General features: G+C 38.0%; 1 protein-coding gene and 1 long non-coding RNA gene across 2 annotated transcripts in view; one reads left to right on the top strand and one right to left on the bottom strand.

Moving 5' to 3' along the window:
• The window catches only part of angpt4 (angiopoietin 4), a 146556-nt gene extending 128939 nt beyond the window's left edge, over nt 1-17617 (top strand). The window contains exon 9 of the mRNA XM_029114289.2: nt 15647-17617. Coding sequence (XP_028970122.1) covers nt 15647-15807 — 161 coding nt within the window. The 3' untranslated portion in view covers nt 15808-17617. The remainder of the gene's footprint in view (nt 1-15646) is intronic.
• Nucleotides 305-1399, bottom strand: LOC117592954. The gene is made up of 3 exons (XR_004574697.1): nt 1305-1399; nt 1017-1050; nt 305-466 (listed from the first exon to the last, which is right to left on the bottom strand). It is a non-coding gene; the product is annotated as an uncharacterized LOC117592954 (long non-coding RNA).
• Nucleotides 17618-20308: the final 2691 nt, after the last annotated feature.

The following is a 20308-nucleotide window of genomic DNA, read 5'->3' as shown; positions in this document are numbered from 1 at the left end:
ACAATGTAAAATTCTGCCCTACCTTACTTTCTTTATAGCCTTATGCTATTCTCATCTCTTGCAAAGCTTTCCCTATTTCTTCATCAGTTATTACATTATTTGTTGTTTTGAATGAAGGCTGGCCTGCAAGATAATGTACAAGATCTTCCGACAGGAAATGGGGTCCTGGACCTCCATGCACAACTGACACAGCAATCATCTTTCCTGCCTGGTAGTATTCATCCTCCCTAACAGCTGTGAATTAATTCATACTGCAAAATAAAACAAACTATACATTACTGTATATAATGTATAATGTGTTTCACATATGTCATGTGATATATATCAATGAGCATTAACCAACCATTAGTAGCGTATAGTACACATCTAACCAATATGCATACCATTTGCATTGACCAAGAACCGATGTCCTTCTGGTCCATCAAAAATGGGCCGGTCTTTTAGGTGTTTCATTAGTAGAGCATCTCTGAAACATGATAAAACATTCAAATGATTAGCTCCATGATAAAAGCTATAAGGTAGTTTTGTAGACATGATGTAGACAACTTAAAACCAGCAGGTGTCCTTCAGGCCTACAACAGTAAAATCATGTAAACATTATGAATACAGCCAAGTTTCATATTGGTTGATTACCACTTGAAAAAACACATTGTCTCTCATTACATTTATTTGACTCCCTGACAAAGGTAGGGGTCCTTTAGGTAGGGAGCGAGGGGGGCACCTCAGTCAGTTACAGAAACAGCCGATAGCATGTAGCAACGTTGAGCTTATGTGCAGCAATATAAATGTATGTAGAATGTGTATGTGAATAAGTAGTGAAATTTCTGCTAGTAGTTTTATCAGTTTTGTGAGTTAAATGAAAAAAATATATAATATTAGCAATTTACCTGGTAGTGAAAGCACTGTAGCCCAATAAAATATGAATTATTATAATCATTTCCAGTAAATAAGTAAAGATATCATTTCAACCCATGCACGCCTGAAAGTACCTTTGTGTCCAAGTGTTCAGCACCTACCTTTCATCTTCCAGTTTGTATTTGGTTCAAAAACCTGAGAGGAATAAAATGATCAACAACATCCGTTATTTTTCCATGACCACATACAGTTTGTATCAATGCTGAATGGTTGTCTGTGTTATTGTATAAAAGTAACTGCAAAATAATCAAAACAAGCCTTTTTTCACTAAAATATTGACCAGGACATTGATGTTATGCTTAAAATCCAATGCACATCTAATAAATTATATGAAAACGAATAAATACAAACATACATAAAAGTTTAAAAAAGTGAAATAACTGATGTACCAAAGTGTCAGCTCGATTGAATTCAGCTCTGTTCCTTGTTGTGATGACATTTTCAGAATCAGAGTCGGAGGTATCATACTCTGAAAAAAAAATTATCAAACCACCATTAACTCCAGCAGAGTATCTAAATATGTAAACATATTGAATTATGAGATCCACTAACCTCTTTTATAGTGTTTTTCTAGGCAAATGAAAAAAATTCTCCTGGAATATGCCTTTCCTATTTCCTTTTTATATTCTGCCAATTTAAATGACCTTTCTGACCCAGGCACATAGACCACCTCTGAGCAGTCTGGATACTGTTGAAGTCTAACACTTCCCCGAGTTGGTTTGTTGGAAAGGAGAATAAAACACCAGGTGTCAGGTCAATTACCGTACCGTATATTCCGTTTATTACAAAAGCTTTTGGAGACAAATGTCGCCGCACAATGTCTGAACATGAACAGTCACATCAACATTATTTATACTTCAAATACGCCTAAAAAGTGGAGGTGTTAAGTTAGCCAAGCAAGTGTGCCATTGGTCCAATTTATGTTCTATACCTTATATGTATAAATGCAGCACAGGCATCCTCTTGCCCTTTGTGGTTTCTGTCTTGTGTCTATTCAGCCCTGTTCCAGACTATAGTGTGTGTCGTTAACCTGTTTCCTGTTTGTCAAAAGACAGACATGCTAAATCTTTCTCTGCCCCGCAACAGCCTGAATAAGATTTTCTGTTCTCCTACTTGCACCTTCAGTTTCAGCTCATGCTACAGACACTTAATATTTTGCATCATTGCTTACAACAGTTCAACAACTTATACAATCAGTATATCTACAATACAAAAGGACATAAGGTCCTTCAGGCATGTCCTTGTTAAATGTTCTCATTTTCTGGACAGCTTGCTTGAGTAGATCAGGTGCTACTACCTCTTGGTCTGTAAATAACGGGAGTGTTTTCCCTCTTAGAGGTTTTAAATCAGTTCCATGTGGCCCCATCAATCATTTATCAAGTAAAAAAACAAAGATATAATTAATGTTTAGGTAAAATAAATACACACAAACAAATACATATAGAACATTGCAAAATTGTATAGGACGGTCAGTACTTACCTGGACGTGTTTTCTTTCTTTAGGCTTATATCTTCCTTTTGGCCCATAGTTAAAAGACTGTCGTTCTTTTGACTTCGAGCTTCTGTACTCCATGAACTGTTTGTATGATGGGCATGGGATGTTCTGCTGAAATGGACAGAAAGTTAGAAGCCGCTCGAAAAATCATTAGCATTACTATTGACTTTTATTCACATGTCCTCAGATAGCTAGCATTTTGCTACACTTAACAAGTTACTTTGCTTAGCACTGTATCCGGCTGTCGAGAAGTCCCCGGTTTCTCCAATGTTTCCGTCTGGTCCGCATCCTTTAAAAACTCCAAACACCGACCACACGTAAAGCAGAACCGCGTTAAGCTGTTCATGTGTTTGCCACAAAACGGGCAAAACATTCCTCGGCCAGAGTCCATGTTCGGTCACCACAAACTTCATTCAAGCCATATACGACAACACGAATTGACCGCGCTCACCAACAACACCTATCAGCTATCACACGCTTTCACCTTGTCACTTCCGGTATGTGGTACATTCCCTTTCCGTGAAGAATCTATCATTTGTAAATTTGTCTCGGGACTGGTAAAAGTATTTTGCGTCTTGTTAATTTGTTTTCTAAAATGTAAATTTGTTTTGTCCTTGGTAAAAGTGTTTAGCCCATGTATTTGTGTTTTATGGTAGGTAAAAATGTTTTCCAAAATGTAATTTTGTCTCAAACTTTGTAAAAGTGTTTCATTCTTGTAATGTTGCTTTGCACTTCTTGGCCACCGTACTTTACTGCGTCAATGCTGCAAAAAAGCCTGGTTACAATATGCCCGACAACAACTCTCAGCTTCTGGCACACTGTAATTTGGAGTGACGAGACCAAAAAATAGCTTTATGGTCACAACCATAAGCACTTTGTTTGGAGAGGGGTCAACAAGGGCTATAGTGAACAGAATACCATCCCAACTGTGATGCATGGTGTCTCACTGATGTTTTGGCAGTGTGTGAGATCTAACAGCACAGGGAATCTTGTAAAAATGTATGACAAGATGAATGCAGCATGTTATCAGAAAATACTAGCAGACAATTTGCATTCTTCTGCACGAAAGTTGCGCATGGGATGCTCATGGACTTTCCAGCATGACAATGACCCTAAGCACAAGGCCAGGTTGACACTCCAGTGGTTACAGCAGGAAAATGTGAAGGTTCTGAAGTGGCCATCACAGTCTCTTGACATTAATATCATCGAGCCACTCTGGGGAGATCTCAAACGTACGGTTCATGCAAGACAACCAAAGACTTTGCATGACCTGGAGGCATTTTGCCAAGATGAATGGGCAGCTATACCACCTGCAAGAATTAGGGGCCTCTTATACAACTATTACAAAAGACTGCACACTGTCATTGATGCTAAAAGGGGCAATATACAGTATTAAGAACTAAGGGTATGCAGAGTTTTGAAAAAAAAATCTTTGTTGCCAAGTTATAGTATAATGTGAATCCTGTAAGAAATTAAATACCTGTTTTGCCTGCTCACTTATGTTTACTTAACCAATGAAGCATATATTATCCCTGCACTGATGTCATATTTGTTTTATGCTCTTTTGCACTGTTCTAGATTACTTTTTTATAGACATAAAACTATTCATGAACCACAAATGCTGGTTTTTGGTTAGTCTAGATGCCTGAAATAAACTCTGTGGTAAACACAAGCTTAAGAGATTTTTTAGTTTTGTTCTACGACACACGGCATTGTTTACCATATTTTTTTCTCGAACTACAGTTTCATGGGGGAGAGTTCTTTACTGTGTTGTTACACTGCCGTGTCCGTAAGTGGCGCTGTAGCGAATGTGAATTGCACGCGAGACAATCGCCATGACCCAACACAACACCAGCGAGAATGCTATAGCTAGCTAGTAATCACACATTTCAAAGTAGTGATGGGAAAACCGGATAATTTTTGTGACTTTAAATCTCATTCAGCATAATTAATTATTTTTTAAAAGGATGTAAGGTATATGCTTTGAATTGGACAATACAACATGTGGATTATGACATTCATGAGAGATTGTTTGACTACAATTTGATGAACTCCCGAAACAGATGAAGATCAAGATTGGTTTCGACATCCAAACGACAATGATTGAACACCAAGCCACATACATAGCTACAGGTGAGTTCTGTTCTGGGTTATTACAAATACCTAAAGTTAAGTGTTGTTAGGCTACTGAGTAAGATCATCATGACTGTTTTGTATTAAACAGTGACTGTTTTTAATTCTTCTATCTGTAGGTTCGCTGTTTGGCTGTTAAGGCTGGCAGGGAGCTGAAGTACACGGTGTGGTGGATGCTACCATGCATCATTACAATTGCTCTCGCTGTATTACAGTAGCAATAAGGAAGATTCCTTCCACCCTCGATGCCCCTGACAAGGATGTCCAGAATCAGGTCACCAGGTACCTGAAAGGGGCAGCTGACCTAGCAGGTGGGAGAAGATGTCTTAGAGGTATAAGGGACCTGCCGTGAATATGAATGACACAGCTCCAACACAAAACCACAGCGCCACAACGATTGGATTCCAGCCCTTGCTTATTTAGTATTGTATTATGTTTACTTGTACATTTTACATTCAAATACTGTGATTTTTCTCTATCTGTTGCTGGACAGATGTATATTGCACGTTTTTTGGCATGCATCTGTTTGTACTGTTATATATATATATTTTTTTAATTAAATTCATTTGCACATGTTTTTTTGTATGCAACTTGCACTATTAGAAAACAATGTTTTAGATTTAATTAAGTTTATTATCATTTGTGATATGACCAAAATCGGATTATTATATATAAAGGCTAATATTGGGGCATGAGGCATCCCACTGGGTTTGGTGCAAAAATCTGTTGCTCCCTGGGACATGAAGTCTGAGTAAAGTGTCAATCATTTATGTTGTGCTGCATGTGTAATTTATATAGACAGAGGTTGTTTTCATTGATTTTATATTTGTATACTGTAGAGTTATTTGCATATGATGAATAGCATTATTAGTGTTTGTTTCATTAAAGTTCAAACAGTTTTATTAGTCAGCTTTCATTCACAGTGAGTGTCAATCTTGTGCAAGAAGGGTTGCAGTGACATTCATCCGTTCTTTGGGCAGCCTCAGAAAAGAAGAAATGTAAGCTGAGAGCAGTGAGAACATTTGTCCCAGTAATATGAATACGATATGATATGCAGTTGCACAAAAGGTGATTCAATGTTTATTGATATAAGAATTATTGCCATTCTGAACCGAAAGGGTTGCAATTTTTTGCCATTCCAAAAAAGCTGAAAAGGAGGGTTTTGAGTGAGGAACAAAAGGGTTAAAACTAAGAGACCACTGCAAATTGCACGCTTCTGTTCCTCACTTTTTTTTGGAAAGGAAAGAAAAAGGTGTAGTTGTCTCTAAAATGTTCCGGAGCTGTATAATCCATACATTTTAATGGGCATTAGGAAATGTGGTTTGAAATGACAGTTATTAGGCAAGTGAGTATTCTGATAGTATTATTATTTCTATGCACATTTTCCAACTCCAAACCATATCAACTTGAATGCTCATTTGATTGAATTATTTTCAGGTGATATGTGTTTGTGTAATGAGGGAAGGTGTGACCACAGTGAATAACACTTTATATCAAGGTCTGCATAATTATTAGGCAGCTTCATGACCTCAGGTAAAATGAGCCAAAAATTGGATTTAACTGACACTGAAAAGTCATAAATAGTAAAATGCCTTTCAGATGGATGCAACACTCTTGAAATAGCTAAACTATTGAGGCGTGACCACTGGACACTCAAATGTTTTGTTTCCGAATAGTCAACTGGGGTGCAAAAAATGCATGGAGGAGAAAAGATGCAAATTAACTGGAAAAGACTTGAGAAGAATTAAGGTGAAGCTACCAGGAACCCATAATCCTCCAGTGCCAAAATATTCCAGAACTGCAACCTACCTGGAGTGTCCAGAAGTACAAAGTGTCAAGTGCTCAGTGAAATTGCCAAGGTCAAGAAGGCTGAAAGAAGACCACTACTGAATAAGATTCACAGGTTGAAGCGTATAGATCGGGCAAAGAAATCCCTGAAGACAGATTTTTCAAAGGTTTTATGGACAGATGAAATGAGTGACTTCATGGGCCTGTGGTCATCACTAATATTGGAGACTAATAATTTTAGGCTAAAAGCCCATCACATCACATAAAGCCTTACTGTAAGGAGTGGGCCTAGGTTATAAAAGATGAACTCAGTCAAATGTGCGATTTGTCAGTTCCTGTGCTTATTTCATCCCAAGTCAGGTGCTGCTATAAACACAAAATGTAAATCTCTGTACACACTTAAAAACAGTTTTCATAACAGCTTTCATAACATGCTTTCAGTAGACTTTCAGTAGACGTTCAGTAGACTTTCAGTAGACTTTCAGTGGATTAAATTAACTGTCAGTTTAATCGTAATTATTTGAGCCAGATAGCAGTTATTTTTTATAGACAATGATCTTCTTGCACAATATTCCGATTCCAAAATCATGTGTTTCCAATCTGAATAAGGGATTTTAGGCCAATTTTAGAAACATCTTAAAAAATGGCCTACCACGCAAATTATGTCAGTTTCCATAGGATGTGTAGACCATGCGTGCGTGTTTGACATCCTCTGCAGAACCTTATCAATTTACTGAAACTCGTTTGCTTCTTAATTTCAGTATGTTTAACCCTAGTTGGGAATGTTTTTGCAATGCACTGTAATGTAGCCTAATTTCGCAACATTATTATTAGACAAACACGTTTCAGTTGGTTATTTGTCACATCAACTCTGATCTACAAAAGAAAAACACTAAAGTGTGTGTAAAATATTTGGCTAATATTGTTAATCGATTTCTGTCATTTCCAACCATATTTCTAATTCAATTATGCCCATTAAAATGTATCAACAAAATAGTAAAGTGGCCAATAATTGGAGAAGGGTCTGGCTGCAGACAGGCACTGTCAGCAGGGGAACTGTGGGCTGGTGGGTGGGGCTTGGGTACAGTGTGCTGGTGTGCTGGACTTGGGCTCTGTGGAGCTTTTCAACTGCTGTTGAATCACAGGTCATTTGGTACTGATTTAATTAACTATTTTACTGTTTTCAAGTTATTAAACAATAACTATATCAAAATCATGTGTTTCCAATCTGAATAAGGGATTTTAGGCACACTTAACACACTTGTACACACTTAAAAACAGTTTTCATAACAGCTTTCATAACATGCTTTCAGTAGACTTTCAGTAGACGTTCAGTAGACTTTCAGTAGACTTTCAGTGGATTAAATTAACTGTCAGTTTAATCGTAATTATTTGAGCCAGATAGCAGTTATTTTTTATAGACAATGATCTTCTTGCACAATATTCCGATTCCAAAATCATGTGTTTCCAATCTGAATAAGGGATTTTAGGCCAATTTTAGAAACATCTTAACCAATGGCCTACCACGCGAATTATGTGAATAACTATATTTTGTTTAGCAAACAATATATGTAAAAGTTATTACAGACTTTTGGTTTCTGACTATCAATTGTTTAATATCCGTTAAATGTTCTTCCATCTGCTGTTTGGTGTTCTGTGGATAAATTAAATCCTACGCTATGAATTTAGCTGCAAGTCTTTATCCAATAGGCTAGCTTAGTTTATAAAGCCTTTTTGTGCTCTATGAAGCCTGCTTGGGCACTATTAAGACTGATTGTGCACTGGGAGGCTCTCAGGAGACTAAAGAAATGTGTCTTGTCCCAAAGGGGCAATTCCATCCCCCAAATTCACTATCCTGCTGTACCTAAACATAATAGACAATTCACTTTACAGCTTGATCATCATCACAGTGTCATAAACATTATGATGTATGAATTGTTCTTTTAATTGAGCATTTTCCAATTTTATACTTTCACTCAATGTTTACTCAGTACCTTTGTATGCCTGAATATCTTTATTACTTTATCCTCATTGTATGGGTCTGTGACAATATTTTTGTTGTACATGTCCAACAACATCTGCATTTCTGTCAACTGCAACTTGATTTCTTTAATATTCTTCACAGCGGTATACATAAATACATCCAGATTTACTGAATTTACAGTTCAAAATGCAACAACGTGCATTTATTCAATATTCAAACAGAAGTCTGAGATTCAATATTATTTTAACTAAGTTAGAGATTTTTCACTACAGTAACCAATCTTATTTTCATGTACATTCATACCTTTGAACAACACAGTGTTTTTCCTGTGGACATCTACACTCACCTAAAGGATTATTAGGAACACCATACTAATACTGTGTTTGACCCCCTTTCGCCTTCAGAACTGCCTTAATTCTATGTGGCATTGATTCAACAAGGTGCTGAAAGCATTCTTTAGAAATGTTGGCCCATATTGATAGGATAGCATCTTGCAGTTGATGAAGATTTGTGGGATGCACATCCAGTGCATGAAGCTCCCGTTCCACCACATCCCAAAGATGCTCTATTGGATTGAGATCTGGTGACTGTGGGGTCCATTTCAGTACAGTGAACTCATTGTCATGTTAAAGAAACCAATTTGAAATGATTCGAGCTTTGTACCCATCAGAGGATGGGTACATGGTGGTGATAAAGGACATGGTCAGAAACAATGCTCAGGTAGGCTGTGGCATTTAAACAATGCCCAATTGGCACTAAGGGGCCTAAAGTGTGCCAAGAAAACATCCCCCACACCATTACACCACCACCACCAGCCTGCACAGTGGTAACAAGGCATGATGGATCCATGTTCTCATTCCGTTTTATGCCAAATTCTGACTCCACCGTCTGAATGTCTCAACAGAAATCGAGACTCATCAGACCAGGCAACAGTCTTCCAGTCTTCAACTGTCCAATTTTGGTGAGCTCGTGCAAATTGTAGCCTCTTTTTTCCTGTTTGTAGTGGAGATGAGTGGTACCCGGTGGGGTCTTCTGCTGTTGTAGCCCATCCGCCTCAAGGTTGTGCGTGTTGTGGCTTCACAAATGCTTTGCTGCATACCTCGGTTGTAACGAGTGCTTATTTCAGTCAAAGTTGCTCTTCTATCTGCTTGAATCAGTCGGCCCATTCTCCTCTGACCTCTAGCATCAACAAGGCATTTTCGCCCACAGGACTGCCGCATACTGGATGTTTTTCCCTTTTCACACCATTCTTTGTAAACCCTAGAAATGGTTGTGCGTGAAAATCCCAGTGACTGAGCAGATTGTGAAATACTCAGACCGGCCCATCTGGCACCAACAACCATACCATGCTCAGAATTGCTTAAATCACCTTTCTTTCCCATTCTGACATTCAGTTTGGAGTTCAGGAGATTGTCTTGACCAGGACCACACCCCTAAATGCATTGAAGCAACTGCCATGTGATTGGTTGATTAGATAATTGCATTAATGAGAAATTGAACAGGTGTTTCTAATAATCCTTTAGGTGAGTGTATGTGCTTCTATGTTTTTCTTAATGTGGTGTTGGCAGTGGCAGTGATACAACTGACAGTTGATTAACATTTTGATAATTGTAGCAGGTCATCTGCTACAAAAATTGACTGGTGCATCTGTCCAATAAAAACAAGGCCAAATATTGTATCACTTGCATGTTAAAAGAAATTAGTACAGTGTTTATTACAGCTTATAGACAAACAAATGGTCTCCAAAGACTAGAGAATGATCTTTGTTTAACTACTACTATCAAGACACTATTTTACAAACTCGAAGAAATTACTGCTAAACCGCTACATCTACTCAAAACATGAAGTATCTTTGTATTTTTATGTATTTTATTATTTTGTCTGTTTTATTTCACCGTTATTACAGGTTCTCGAAGCTAATAGTGCAAGGCGAAGCTAACTAATACTGTAAAGTGTCTGTAACACGTTAACTCAGTTGAGTCCAGTGCCCAAGCCCCGCCCACCAGGCCACAGTGCCCCGGCTGACAGTCCCCCACGCAGCCAGACCTTTTTGAATAATTGGGGAAGGTAGCCGATAATTGGCGGTCATATTTTTAAGCTACATAACTAACCAACTACCTGAAAATATTAGTATTTCCTCTAAAATTTCAGAAATTATCATTAGCAAGCAAGTTTATTTATATAGCACAATTCATACATAGAAGCAATTAAATGTGCTTTACAGTGAAAAAAAAATATGCAATACAATTAAAACAGTCAGATTGTTACAATTCTTTAGCTCAGCTGTCTCCAGGGGGACTGCATGAACTTCAACACCCCAGTATCTCAATCCATGCATTCCAGCGCTAGGATGAACCCCTCAGTCCCTTTGTGAGATAATCTTTGCATCAATATCTTACTTGGGTCTCTCCAAGGGGACATTTATTCCATGTCTGTATATGCATTTTATATTCATCCTCAATGAATTAGAGTTACCATAACTGTTTACAGTATCACCCCGGAATCTCAATCCTCACGCACCAGCGCTTGGATACATTTGTCAATTCTTTTGAGAGAAAATACCCTAATTCGACATCTAAACAGCAGCACAATAACTTGTATTATCCATCATCCGCAGATTGTTACATTTACACAGAGGTTATTCCTCTGATAGCACCAGAACTTGCATTATGATTGGTAAAATAAATAAATCAAAGAGAGAAATATAAAATACATTATAAAATAACAGCATAATAATAAAACATAGAATAAGAAAATAGAAATAGAGTAAAACATGAAGAACATGGGAAGCTATAAAAGACTAAACAGTGCTGTTCATTTTAAGCGCTCAGTCATTGGCACGTGAATAGAGAAGTGTTTTTAACCTGGATTTAAAAATTACATGCTAGCTAACATTTTAAGTCACTAACAATCATCATGAGCATTCATGACTTGATCAAATGATTACTCAGCACTGTAACGGGTATTCCAGAACACAGTACTGTAATCCAAGCATGGTGTGCAACAGTTTATTATGAACTAGTTCAACAGGGAACAAACTCAGGACAAAAACAACAAACAGGTAATCCGAACAAACGATAACAAGACCAATCAGAAGGATAGAATGGTAATCCAGAAGCCAAGCAGGAGGTTTGGAACACCAGGTATCAAGTCGACAGGTGAAGGTACCGAGAGGCAGGGTAAATGGAAAATCCAAGGCAGGCAGAGTGGTCAGAACGGCTAACGGCAAAAGTACAGGGAACGGTTAGGCAAGAACAGGAGAACCAAAACAAACAGGCAAAGAATCGATACACTGAGTAAACTGAGTAACATCAATGGACTTGGTAAGTACACACACAATATATTACCTCATAAAGAGTGACTGGCTGGGGAGAGCTATGTAGGGACTGGGGGTAGGAAGATAGTAAAGAGGTGATCAGAATTTGGGAGGTTGGGATCTAGAGGTAGAGTAACATTCAGGAGAGGCTGGTTGGGAGAGTGTGTAAATGTTGCGCAGAGCTGAGGGAACGTGTGCAAGCTGCTGGATGGCGTGATTGTCCAGGAATGGGTTACGGACAGTGGCTGGACCTTAAATATACAAGATGTTTTTCAAAATTGCTGTTGGATATGCTGATAATAGGGGGTTCTATGAGATTAGTTAGATGTTTTTTAAATAAAATTGCTTCATGCTAACAGAAAAATATACAAACCCGATTCGAAAAAAGTTGGGACACTACAATTGTGAATAAAAACAGATTGCAATGATGTGGAAGTTTCAAATTTAAATATTTTATTCAGAATACAACATAGATGACATCAAATGTTTAAACTGAGAAAATGTATCACTTCAAGGGAAAAATCAGTTGAATTTAAATTTCATGCAATCAACACATCTCAAAAAAGTTGGGACAAGGCCATGTTTACCACTGTGTGGCATCCCCTCTTCTTTTTATAACAGACTGCAAACGTCTGGGGACTGAGGAGACAAGTTGCTCAAGTTTATGAATAGGAAAGTTGTCCCAATCTTGTCTAATACAGGCTTCTAGTTGCTCAACTGTCTTAGGTCTTCTTTGTCACACCTTCCTCTTTATGATGCGCAAATGTTTTCTATGGGTGAAAGATCTGGACTGCAGGCTGGCCATTTCAGTACCCGGATCCTTCTTCTATGCAGCCATGACATTGTAATTGATGCAGTATGTGGTCTGGCATTGTCATGTTGGAAAATGCAAGGTCTTCCCTGAAAGAGACGACGTCTGGATGGGAGCATATGTTGTTCTAGAGCTTGGATAAAACTCAGCATTGATGGTGCCTTTCCAGATGTGTAGGCTGCGCATGGCACACGCACTCATGCAACCCCATACCATCAGAGATGCTGGCTTCAGAACTGAGCACTGATAACAACTTTGGTTGTCCTTGTCCTCTTTAGTCCGGATGACATGGTGTCCCAGTTTTCCAAAATTAACTTCAAATGTTGATTTGTATGACCACAGAACACTTTTCCACTTTGCCACAGTCCATTTTAAATGATCCTTGTCCCAGAGAAAACGCCTGAGCTTCTGGACCCTGTTTAGATACGGCTTCTTTTTTCACCTCTAGAGTTTTAGCCGGCAACGGCGAATGACACGGTGGATTGTGTTCACCAACAATGTTTTCTTGAAGTATTCCTGAGCCCATGTTGTGATTTCCATTACAGTATCATTCCTGTATGTGATGCAGTGTCGTCTGAGGGCCCGAAGGTCACGGGCATCCAATATGGTTTTCTGGCCTTGACCCTTACGCACAGAGATTGTTCCAGATTCTCTGAATCTTTGGATGATATTATGCACTGTAGATGCAATTTATCTCTGAGAAACTTTTTTCTGATATTGCTCCACTATTTTTCACCGCAGCATTGGGGTAATTGGTGATCCAAGGTCAAGGTCAAGGATACTTTATTGTCCCCGAGGGGCAATTATTTGTACAGCCAGCAGAAAAAAACACAAAAACACAACACACATACACCATAGTATAGAAGCACACATAATCTCTAAGCCTCTAAAACACACTATTTAGAAAACAATACAATAAAAAACATCTTAAAACAGTTCTGACAATTTGTTTAAAATCGAGATAGAAGTTGGGATAAGAGAGTTTCTAAATCTATTTGACCTGCTTCTGGGCATGGAGTACCTACGGCCTGAGGGAAGTAGCTTAAACTGGCAGCACAAAGGATGACTAGGGTCAGCTGCAATAGCTTGGGCCTTCTTCGCTACTCGGTTGGAATAAGTGTGAGAAAGGGGGGAGAAGTTAATGCCTGCAATTTTACTACACGTCCTCACAATACTCTCTAGTCGTTTTTTGTTTTTTGTGGACAAGGAACCAAACCAGCAGATAAAACAAAAGGTTAAGACAGACTCGATAAAACAAGAGTAAAACATTCTCATCAAAGTATGATCAATGTTAAAATTCCTCAATCTACGATAGAAATGCATACGCTGCTGGGCTTTGGCGCAAACAGCATCAGTGTGTGACTCAAAGCATAGCTTGCTGTCAATTATTGTGCCAAGGTACTTGTATTCTTTAACTATCTCAATCGGTTTACCATCAATGATAGTGAGGGGTAGAGGGGGGCTCTGTTTCCTAAAATCAATAATTAATTATTTTGTTTTAGAGACATTAATGTTTAAAAAGGAACGCTTACACCAATCGTTAAAATCGTTCACAATTGGTCCATGGTCAGTCGCACTTCCATTTAAAAGAGACACAATGACCGAGTCGTCTGCAAATTTTAGGATCTGTCTACCATCATATTGTGATCCTCTGCCCATCTTGACTTCTGAGAGACACTGCCACTCTGAGAGGCTCTTTTTATACCCAATCATGTTGCCAATTGACATGTTGCCAAGTTGCTTTTTTTTTATTACTCTATTCACTGCCCAGAAACCAAATACCAGACTTTCATATGTAGATGACACTCTGTTGCTGTTGTATCCTGCGGCAATTCAAATGAGAAAATTGAAATGATGCCATAGTCATCTCTAATTGTTTAAATTTTATTGACACCATCTCAGCTGTGTTATTGTCCGACCAAAAAGGCTCCACGCTCTCAACCATATTCACTGGAGAGTTAATGCTAGAAGATTGCAGATCGAATTGAGCATGCATTTCACATCCTGAAGACTAAAAGCAAAAATGCCACAATACAAAGATGTCTGTACTTCAGGCAGTCATTTGCAGTACTAAACATGACCACTTTAACATTATGATAATTTGTCCAATTACATTTGCTCTCAAAAGGGGGGGGACTAGGTATAAAAAGTGTAAATGTAATTTCTACACGTTTCATGGTTAATGGATATAAATACCCTCAAATAAAGCTGACACTAACTTCTTAGCAATTGTTTCATTTTTTTAAACCTTTTTTAAAAACGATTTTAAACTAAAATTTTAAATCTACTGGAATAGAGAGCCGAAAAAACTTGTCACTGTCCAAATACATAATGACTGCTCTGTAGCAAGGTGGAGAGGTGTTTTTATACAAAACACAACATACAGAGTCTGGATAAAGCCCTTAGCTGTGGTATATTGGACATATATCACAAACCCTGTGGTGTTTTAGTTAGATTATGGTTTGACTGGTTTTAAATGTAAATAGAAAAGTAAAAATTATCTGTGGTATAGGGTCTGATATACAACTCCTGTTAGACAATGAGCATAAATGGTTCAAACCACCCTGGTTTATATAAAATAATGTAGACTCTTGTATCTTCTATACATTTCGGGGAACTATATTGTAGTATAAAAACATATTACTCTCTTAACACTAGGTCTAGAGCAACAGACAACAAGATAAGGCTGTGATCTTAACCAGATACAAGTATTCCAACTCCTATCTCCTAAGTACTATGTAAAAAACATCATGCCTCAAACCATTTCCTCAGTCAAACGTAGTCCAAAATCAAGTCTGTTTATTCTACAACTTTTGAGGGATAGAAATCTCTCACCTTGTGTCAACTCCAAGTTAAATAGCTTTTTAATACCCACATTTTTGATTGATTTTGAAACTTGTTTAAGTTAATTGCTCCAGCACAGCTGGAACCCCTTTCAACATTGTTTGTATAGTTCTCCATAATCAGTGGCAAATGTGGTTATCGCACCAAGATCCCTGTATTTGTTTAGGCTAGCAAACCACTACCACGGGTTAAAACATAACATTTGCATTTGGATAAAATGGGATGAGTTGAGGCTAAAGGACTGTGGCACACTGTTTAGAAGCATAAGTTACAATGTTAGTTGGTGATCCCTCTTTGGCAATGCAAATAACTCACAGGGTCAACCGTGTTTTAACCCTACTAACTCTTTCTGTTCATTAGGTTGGTGGTTCGACGCTTGTGGCTTGTCCAACCTTAACGGTATTTACTACAACGTGGGACACAACATACGCAAGCTCAATGGCATCAAGTGGCATCACTTTCGGGGACCGAGCTACTCACTACGTTCTACCACCATGATGATCCGACCATCTGACTTTTAAGACAGGACCCAATCATTTAGAGAGAATGGCTACATGTTTTAAGGGGAAATAATTTTCCAGTTTTTGCCTCCAAGACATATTGTCGTGGGGATAGGAGACCAAGAATTGTTAATCAGTCTATAATAAACAATCAGTCACTGGATGACTGGGTGTGGTGTAATACAAGCAAACACTTTGGAATTCAGCAGAAGAGGCCAGACTGACCGTGTCAATAACTCTTTTAGTATATATTATAATTCACTAGATTCGCAATCTTCTTATGTCTTCCTAAAACACTGTTTACTGGTGATGTAAACAATACGCCTCTATACAGCTTTCCCAAACCCTCTGCCTTCTACAACATTCTGAAGCTGTCATCATCAAGACAACATCAAATACATCAATGAGGCGAGAAGACTGATTGGCATAAACTGCTGATGAATACAAAACGTGAAAGAAGAAAGGGAGGATATTTGGTCAGAATGTGCACAAATATAATAATTGTATAATATTACAATTATAATTTTGTTAATTTTTGTATTTCCAAAAATGTTTGGGTCAAAATGTTATTTGCATATTATAAATGTAAACTGAATTTTACTTAATTGTTCTGCAGAACTGGATTGTATGTTTAAATACTGCATTAATTGCTGTGCCATTTTATTTGACTGAACTGGTGTGAATTTTATACTTCTACTAGATTATTTTCAATTAAGGACATCTCTTATGTTAAATACTTTTTATTGACCTACATTTTCAGATGATGCACTTTATCAGATAGAGTAGGCCTTACTTTTCCTACAAGGGGGAGAAATACATAATTATAAGTTACATCTGTAGGGGGTTTCTTGCCAGTTCACTAATGTAAGCTTGAATGATTCATTTAGATTCGAAACGTACAACTACTTTCATACTTTAACAGCACACGTGACTTGTGACACAATTAAATCGTTAATCAAATCATATTACAACATTGTAAAATAAAAATAATTGAAAGGATAATTGAAAATGTTAGATACTAACAGGAAAGTTGGACCTTAAGAGGAAAAAAGAAAAGTAAAATGCTCTCTTACATTTCTTGATTTTTGGTTTTTGGACCTTTTAATTTCCATCTTGATTTTCCTTTTAGTTTATATATGCATGTACATTGCTTCTTCAAAGAGTGGCCATGTAACAAACCCCAAGAAAAGGACATTTCCATAAGACAGCACACACAGCAAGCTTGAAACTCTTGCATGCAAACTTGGCATCAAATTGTTGAAACGATGACACTTCACTCAGGTAACTGATAATATTATAGTTACTTTTATTTTATAATCTTACTTTAATATTTTTATGAATTGTAATTTAATAGCATTCCATAGCATCAGCTTGCGAGAAACAGTCTTGGTCTTGGTCTAACAACAGTATCTGCTAATAGCAACATCAGTTATCTGCATTTTTTATATTAAGGGCATAAAACAGTGCCCAGGAAATAATTTAATCAAATTCTTAGGTTCTACCACTAAATTGAAACCAATAATTATTTTGTAGTGTCTTTTTTGCACCCGGGTGAGAATAGCCATACGGCAGCTAATCGACTATTTGCACCCACCCAAATAAATGACGTAATGTATAGCTATGTGCATCAATGGCTGCATAACGCAAGTCGATAGGTATGTACATCAACGGTAGCAGACGCCAAATATTATTGGGCACTTGGCCCTGGCAGCTGACTCCTTAGTGCAGTAGGAAGGGTGTCAGTCTTACAAATCTCTAAGTTGTGAATTAAATCATCACAGAAGGCGTGGTTTTTACTGCATTTCATTGTAATATACTTGTACTTGTTCAATGACAATAAAGTTGAATCGAATAAAAAAAAAATACAAAAGTTGATAGCTACATGCCTCAATGGTTGAAGGTGCCAAAGGAGGATTCAATTAAAAGGTAGGCTACATTAAACACAAAATATAACATTTTCAGCAACATTGTGTTTTTCACGGTTTGTATAATTGAAGTAAAATGACAAATGTACAAATGTAAGCCAGCAATGATGAAGGCATACAGTAATTTTGCTAACTAGTAGCGTTAGTGCTAGCTAGCGCTAACTGGCTACACCCAGACACCTGGTGCAAATAGCATCTGCCTTTAGATCGAAATAAATACATGGGCTATTCCACCCCAGGTGCAAATTTCATTGTTGGCTACAGACACCTGGGTGAAAATAGCTGTTCATACATTCATGTTTGTTTTGCTAATCAGCCTTGCAATTGGGAAACATGTTGCAGCAGACAGAGTAGAACAATGCATGTGTGCTAACCTTGCAATCCACATCTAGTTTAGATATAAACATAGGTGTTAGAAGCATCTACCAATCATTGATATTTGTTCCTGCTTGGCACCACGAACAATCAGAATAATTTACATTTAAATAATTTAGTAGATGCTCTCACCCAGAGAAATGTACATTAGTATAATGCAATGTTCATACTTTTTGGTAATGTAGAAATTAAACAAATTACTCCAACTTTGTAAGAGACATGCTCTACCAACTGAGTTACACAGGACCTCCGGGGACCACGCTAACAAGGTTTCGAAATTAACTGGGGGGTCCCTATAATTTTTTATTTTATGTTTGGGGTGGTCCCACAAAAATGTATTTTAACGCCTCATTAAAACCATCAATAATGCCTGTGAATATTATCAGTTTTCACAAACACTTTATAATTTGCAGCAATAATTTATTTGCGGGCCTGAGGTTGCGGTCGGGGTTGCCTGGATAAGTGAGTCCGGTCACCCAGCAATTCCTATTCAGCATCGCAGGTGGTTGTCGTGCTGCTCGTGCAGCAAACCACACATACACCGTTAATGTGACGACTACAATAAATGAATGCAAGTCCTGTAAGTACATGAAGTGCTTGATGTTGATCTCTTTATAATTGCTTATAGTACAATATTAGCTGATCCTCTATCAAACACTACATTTATCAGATACCCAACGTTATGTTTAGAAGACTCATTTTGCCAGCGTTACCTGCTACCTAGCTGGGCTGGGCAGTATTGAAGCCAAACTAGCTGCTACTAGCTGACCTAACAGCTACAGTAATGTAGTTAAACTAGTTAATTGTTATCAATCTGCTCAATCTGCTTGCCCACTCAGTAATGATGAGTAATAAACAGGACATATTGTAAGTTTGTGACTTGATTTACATTAATTTAATCTAGTCATGTGTGTGTGTACTGTAGCTAAAATAATTTTTCAGAACCTAGAATTGTGCATCATGGACATAGCAGAATTAAAAAAAAAAAAGTCTGCTGTGATAACAAAGCTATTTAGGAAATTGTAGACATATTGGCTTAGTTAACACTAATTATTCTCAGATTTCATCATCAAAATTGAATTAATGTATTATAACTGAATGTTTTAACATGGTGATTAATTAATTAGTTATTGAAACAATATTTTGCATTAGAGAGTACTGCCAAAAAAGCCAGCTCAGCCCAGCTTTGCGCAGTCAAGCCAAGTACAGCTCATCTCAATCAGTAAGACCAACTAATACCTACTAATATTTTAGCTCAAGCTAGCATTAATAAATAATATAACTAATGTTTTTCTTTTTCTTTCTGAGATCTAGCTGAGCAAAATGAAAAAAAAATGTGCCTGACCAACTAACAGGATGAATGTGAAACATGGGTTATTAGTAGATTATTAAGTAATTTGAACTTCTTTAGTTAGGTTAAAAGATCTTAGGATGTTTCAACATAGTTTTTTCAAATACATTTTTATTTACTTCATAATCAACAACAGACACAGCATGACAGTTCATAGGTTATTTCTAACCGGCTACTCTCAATAACATGCGTTAAAATTAAATTAAATGTAATGGCTTGACTTCCTTTGTGATTTGTTGTAGGATTAAGGATTACTAGACAGATAGAATTTGACTTGTTTTCAGCCACTGCCTTGCCATTTTAAAATTGGTGTTTTTCATATTTAACACATCAGTAGGGCTTGATATAATTTTCAGGAGTGTGTATCAGGTTCAAATTCCAAAACAAGATGAGAAAAATTTTGAGGTCCATGACGTCGCCCGGTATGGCGTAGCCGGGGCCCCACCCTGGAGCCAGGCCCGGGGTTGAGGCTCGTAAGCGAGCGCCTGGTGGACGGGCCTTTCCCCATGGGGCCGGGCCGGGCTCAGCCCGAAGGAGCGACGTGGGGCTGCCTTCCCGTGGGCTCACCACCTGCAGCAGGGACCATAAAAGGCCGGTGCGGAGAGGATCGGGCGGCAGTCGAAGGCGGGGGCCTAGACAACCCGAACCCTGGACACGGAAACTAGCTCTAGGGACGTGGAATGTCACGTCGCTGGCGGGAAGGAGCCTGAGATTGTGCATGAGGTTGAGAGGTTCCAACTAGAGGTAATTGGGATCACCTCTACGCACGGCTTGGGCTCTGGAACCACACTCCATGAGAGAGGATGGACTCTTCACCACTCTGGAGTTGTCAATGGTGAAAGGCGGCGGGCTGGTGTGTGTTTGCTTATAG

The sequence above is a fragment of the Esox lucius genome, chromosome 17 (assembly GCF_011004845.1).
Source record: "Esox lucius isolate fEsoLuc1 chromosome 17, fEsoLuc1.pri, whole genome shotgun sequence".
Taxonomy (NCBI): Eukaryota; Metazoa; Chordata; class Actinopteri; order Esociformes; family Esocidae; genus Esox; species Esox lucius.
This window is presented reverse-complemented; position numbering and strand designations above follow the sequence as displayed.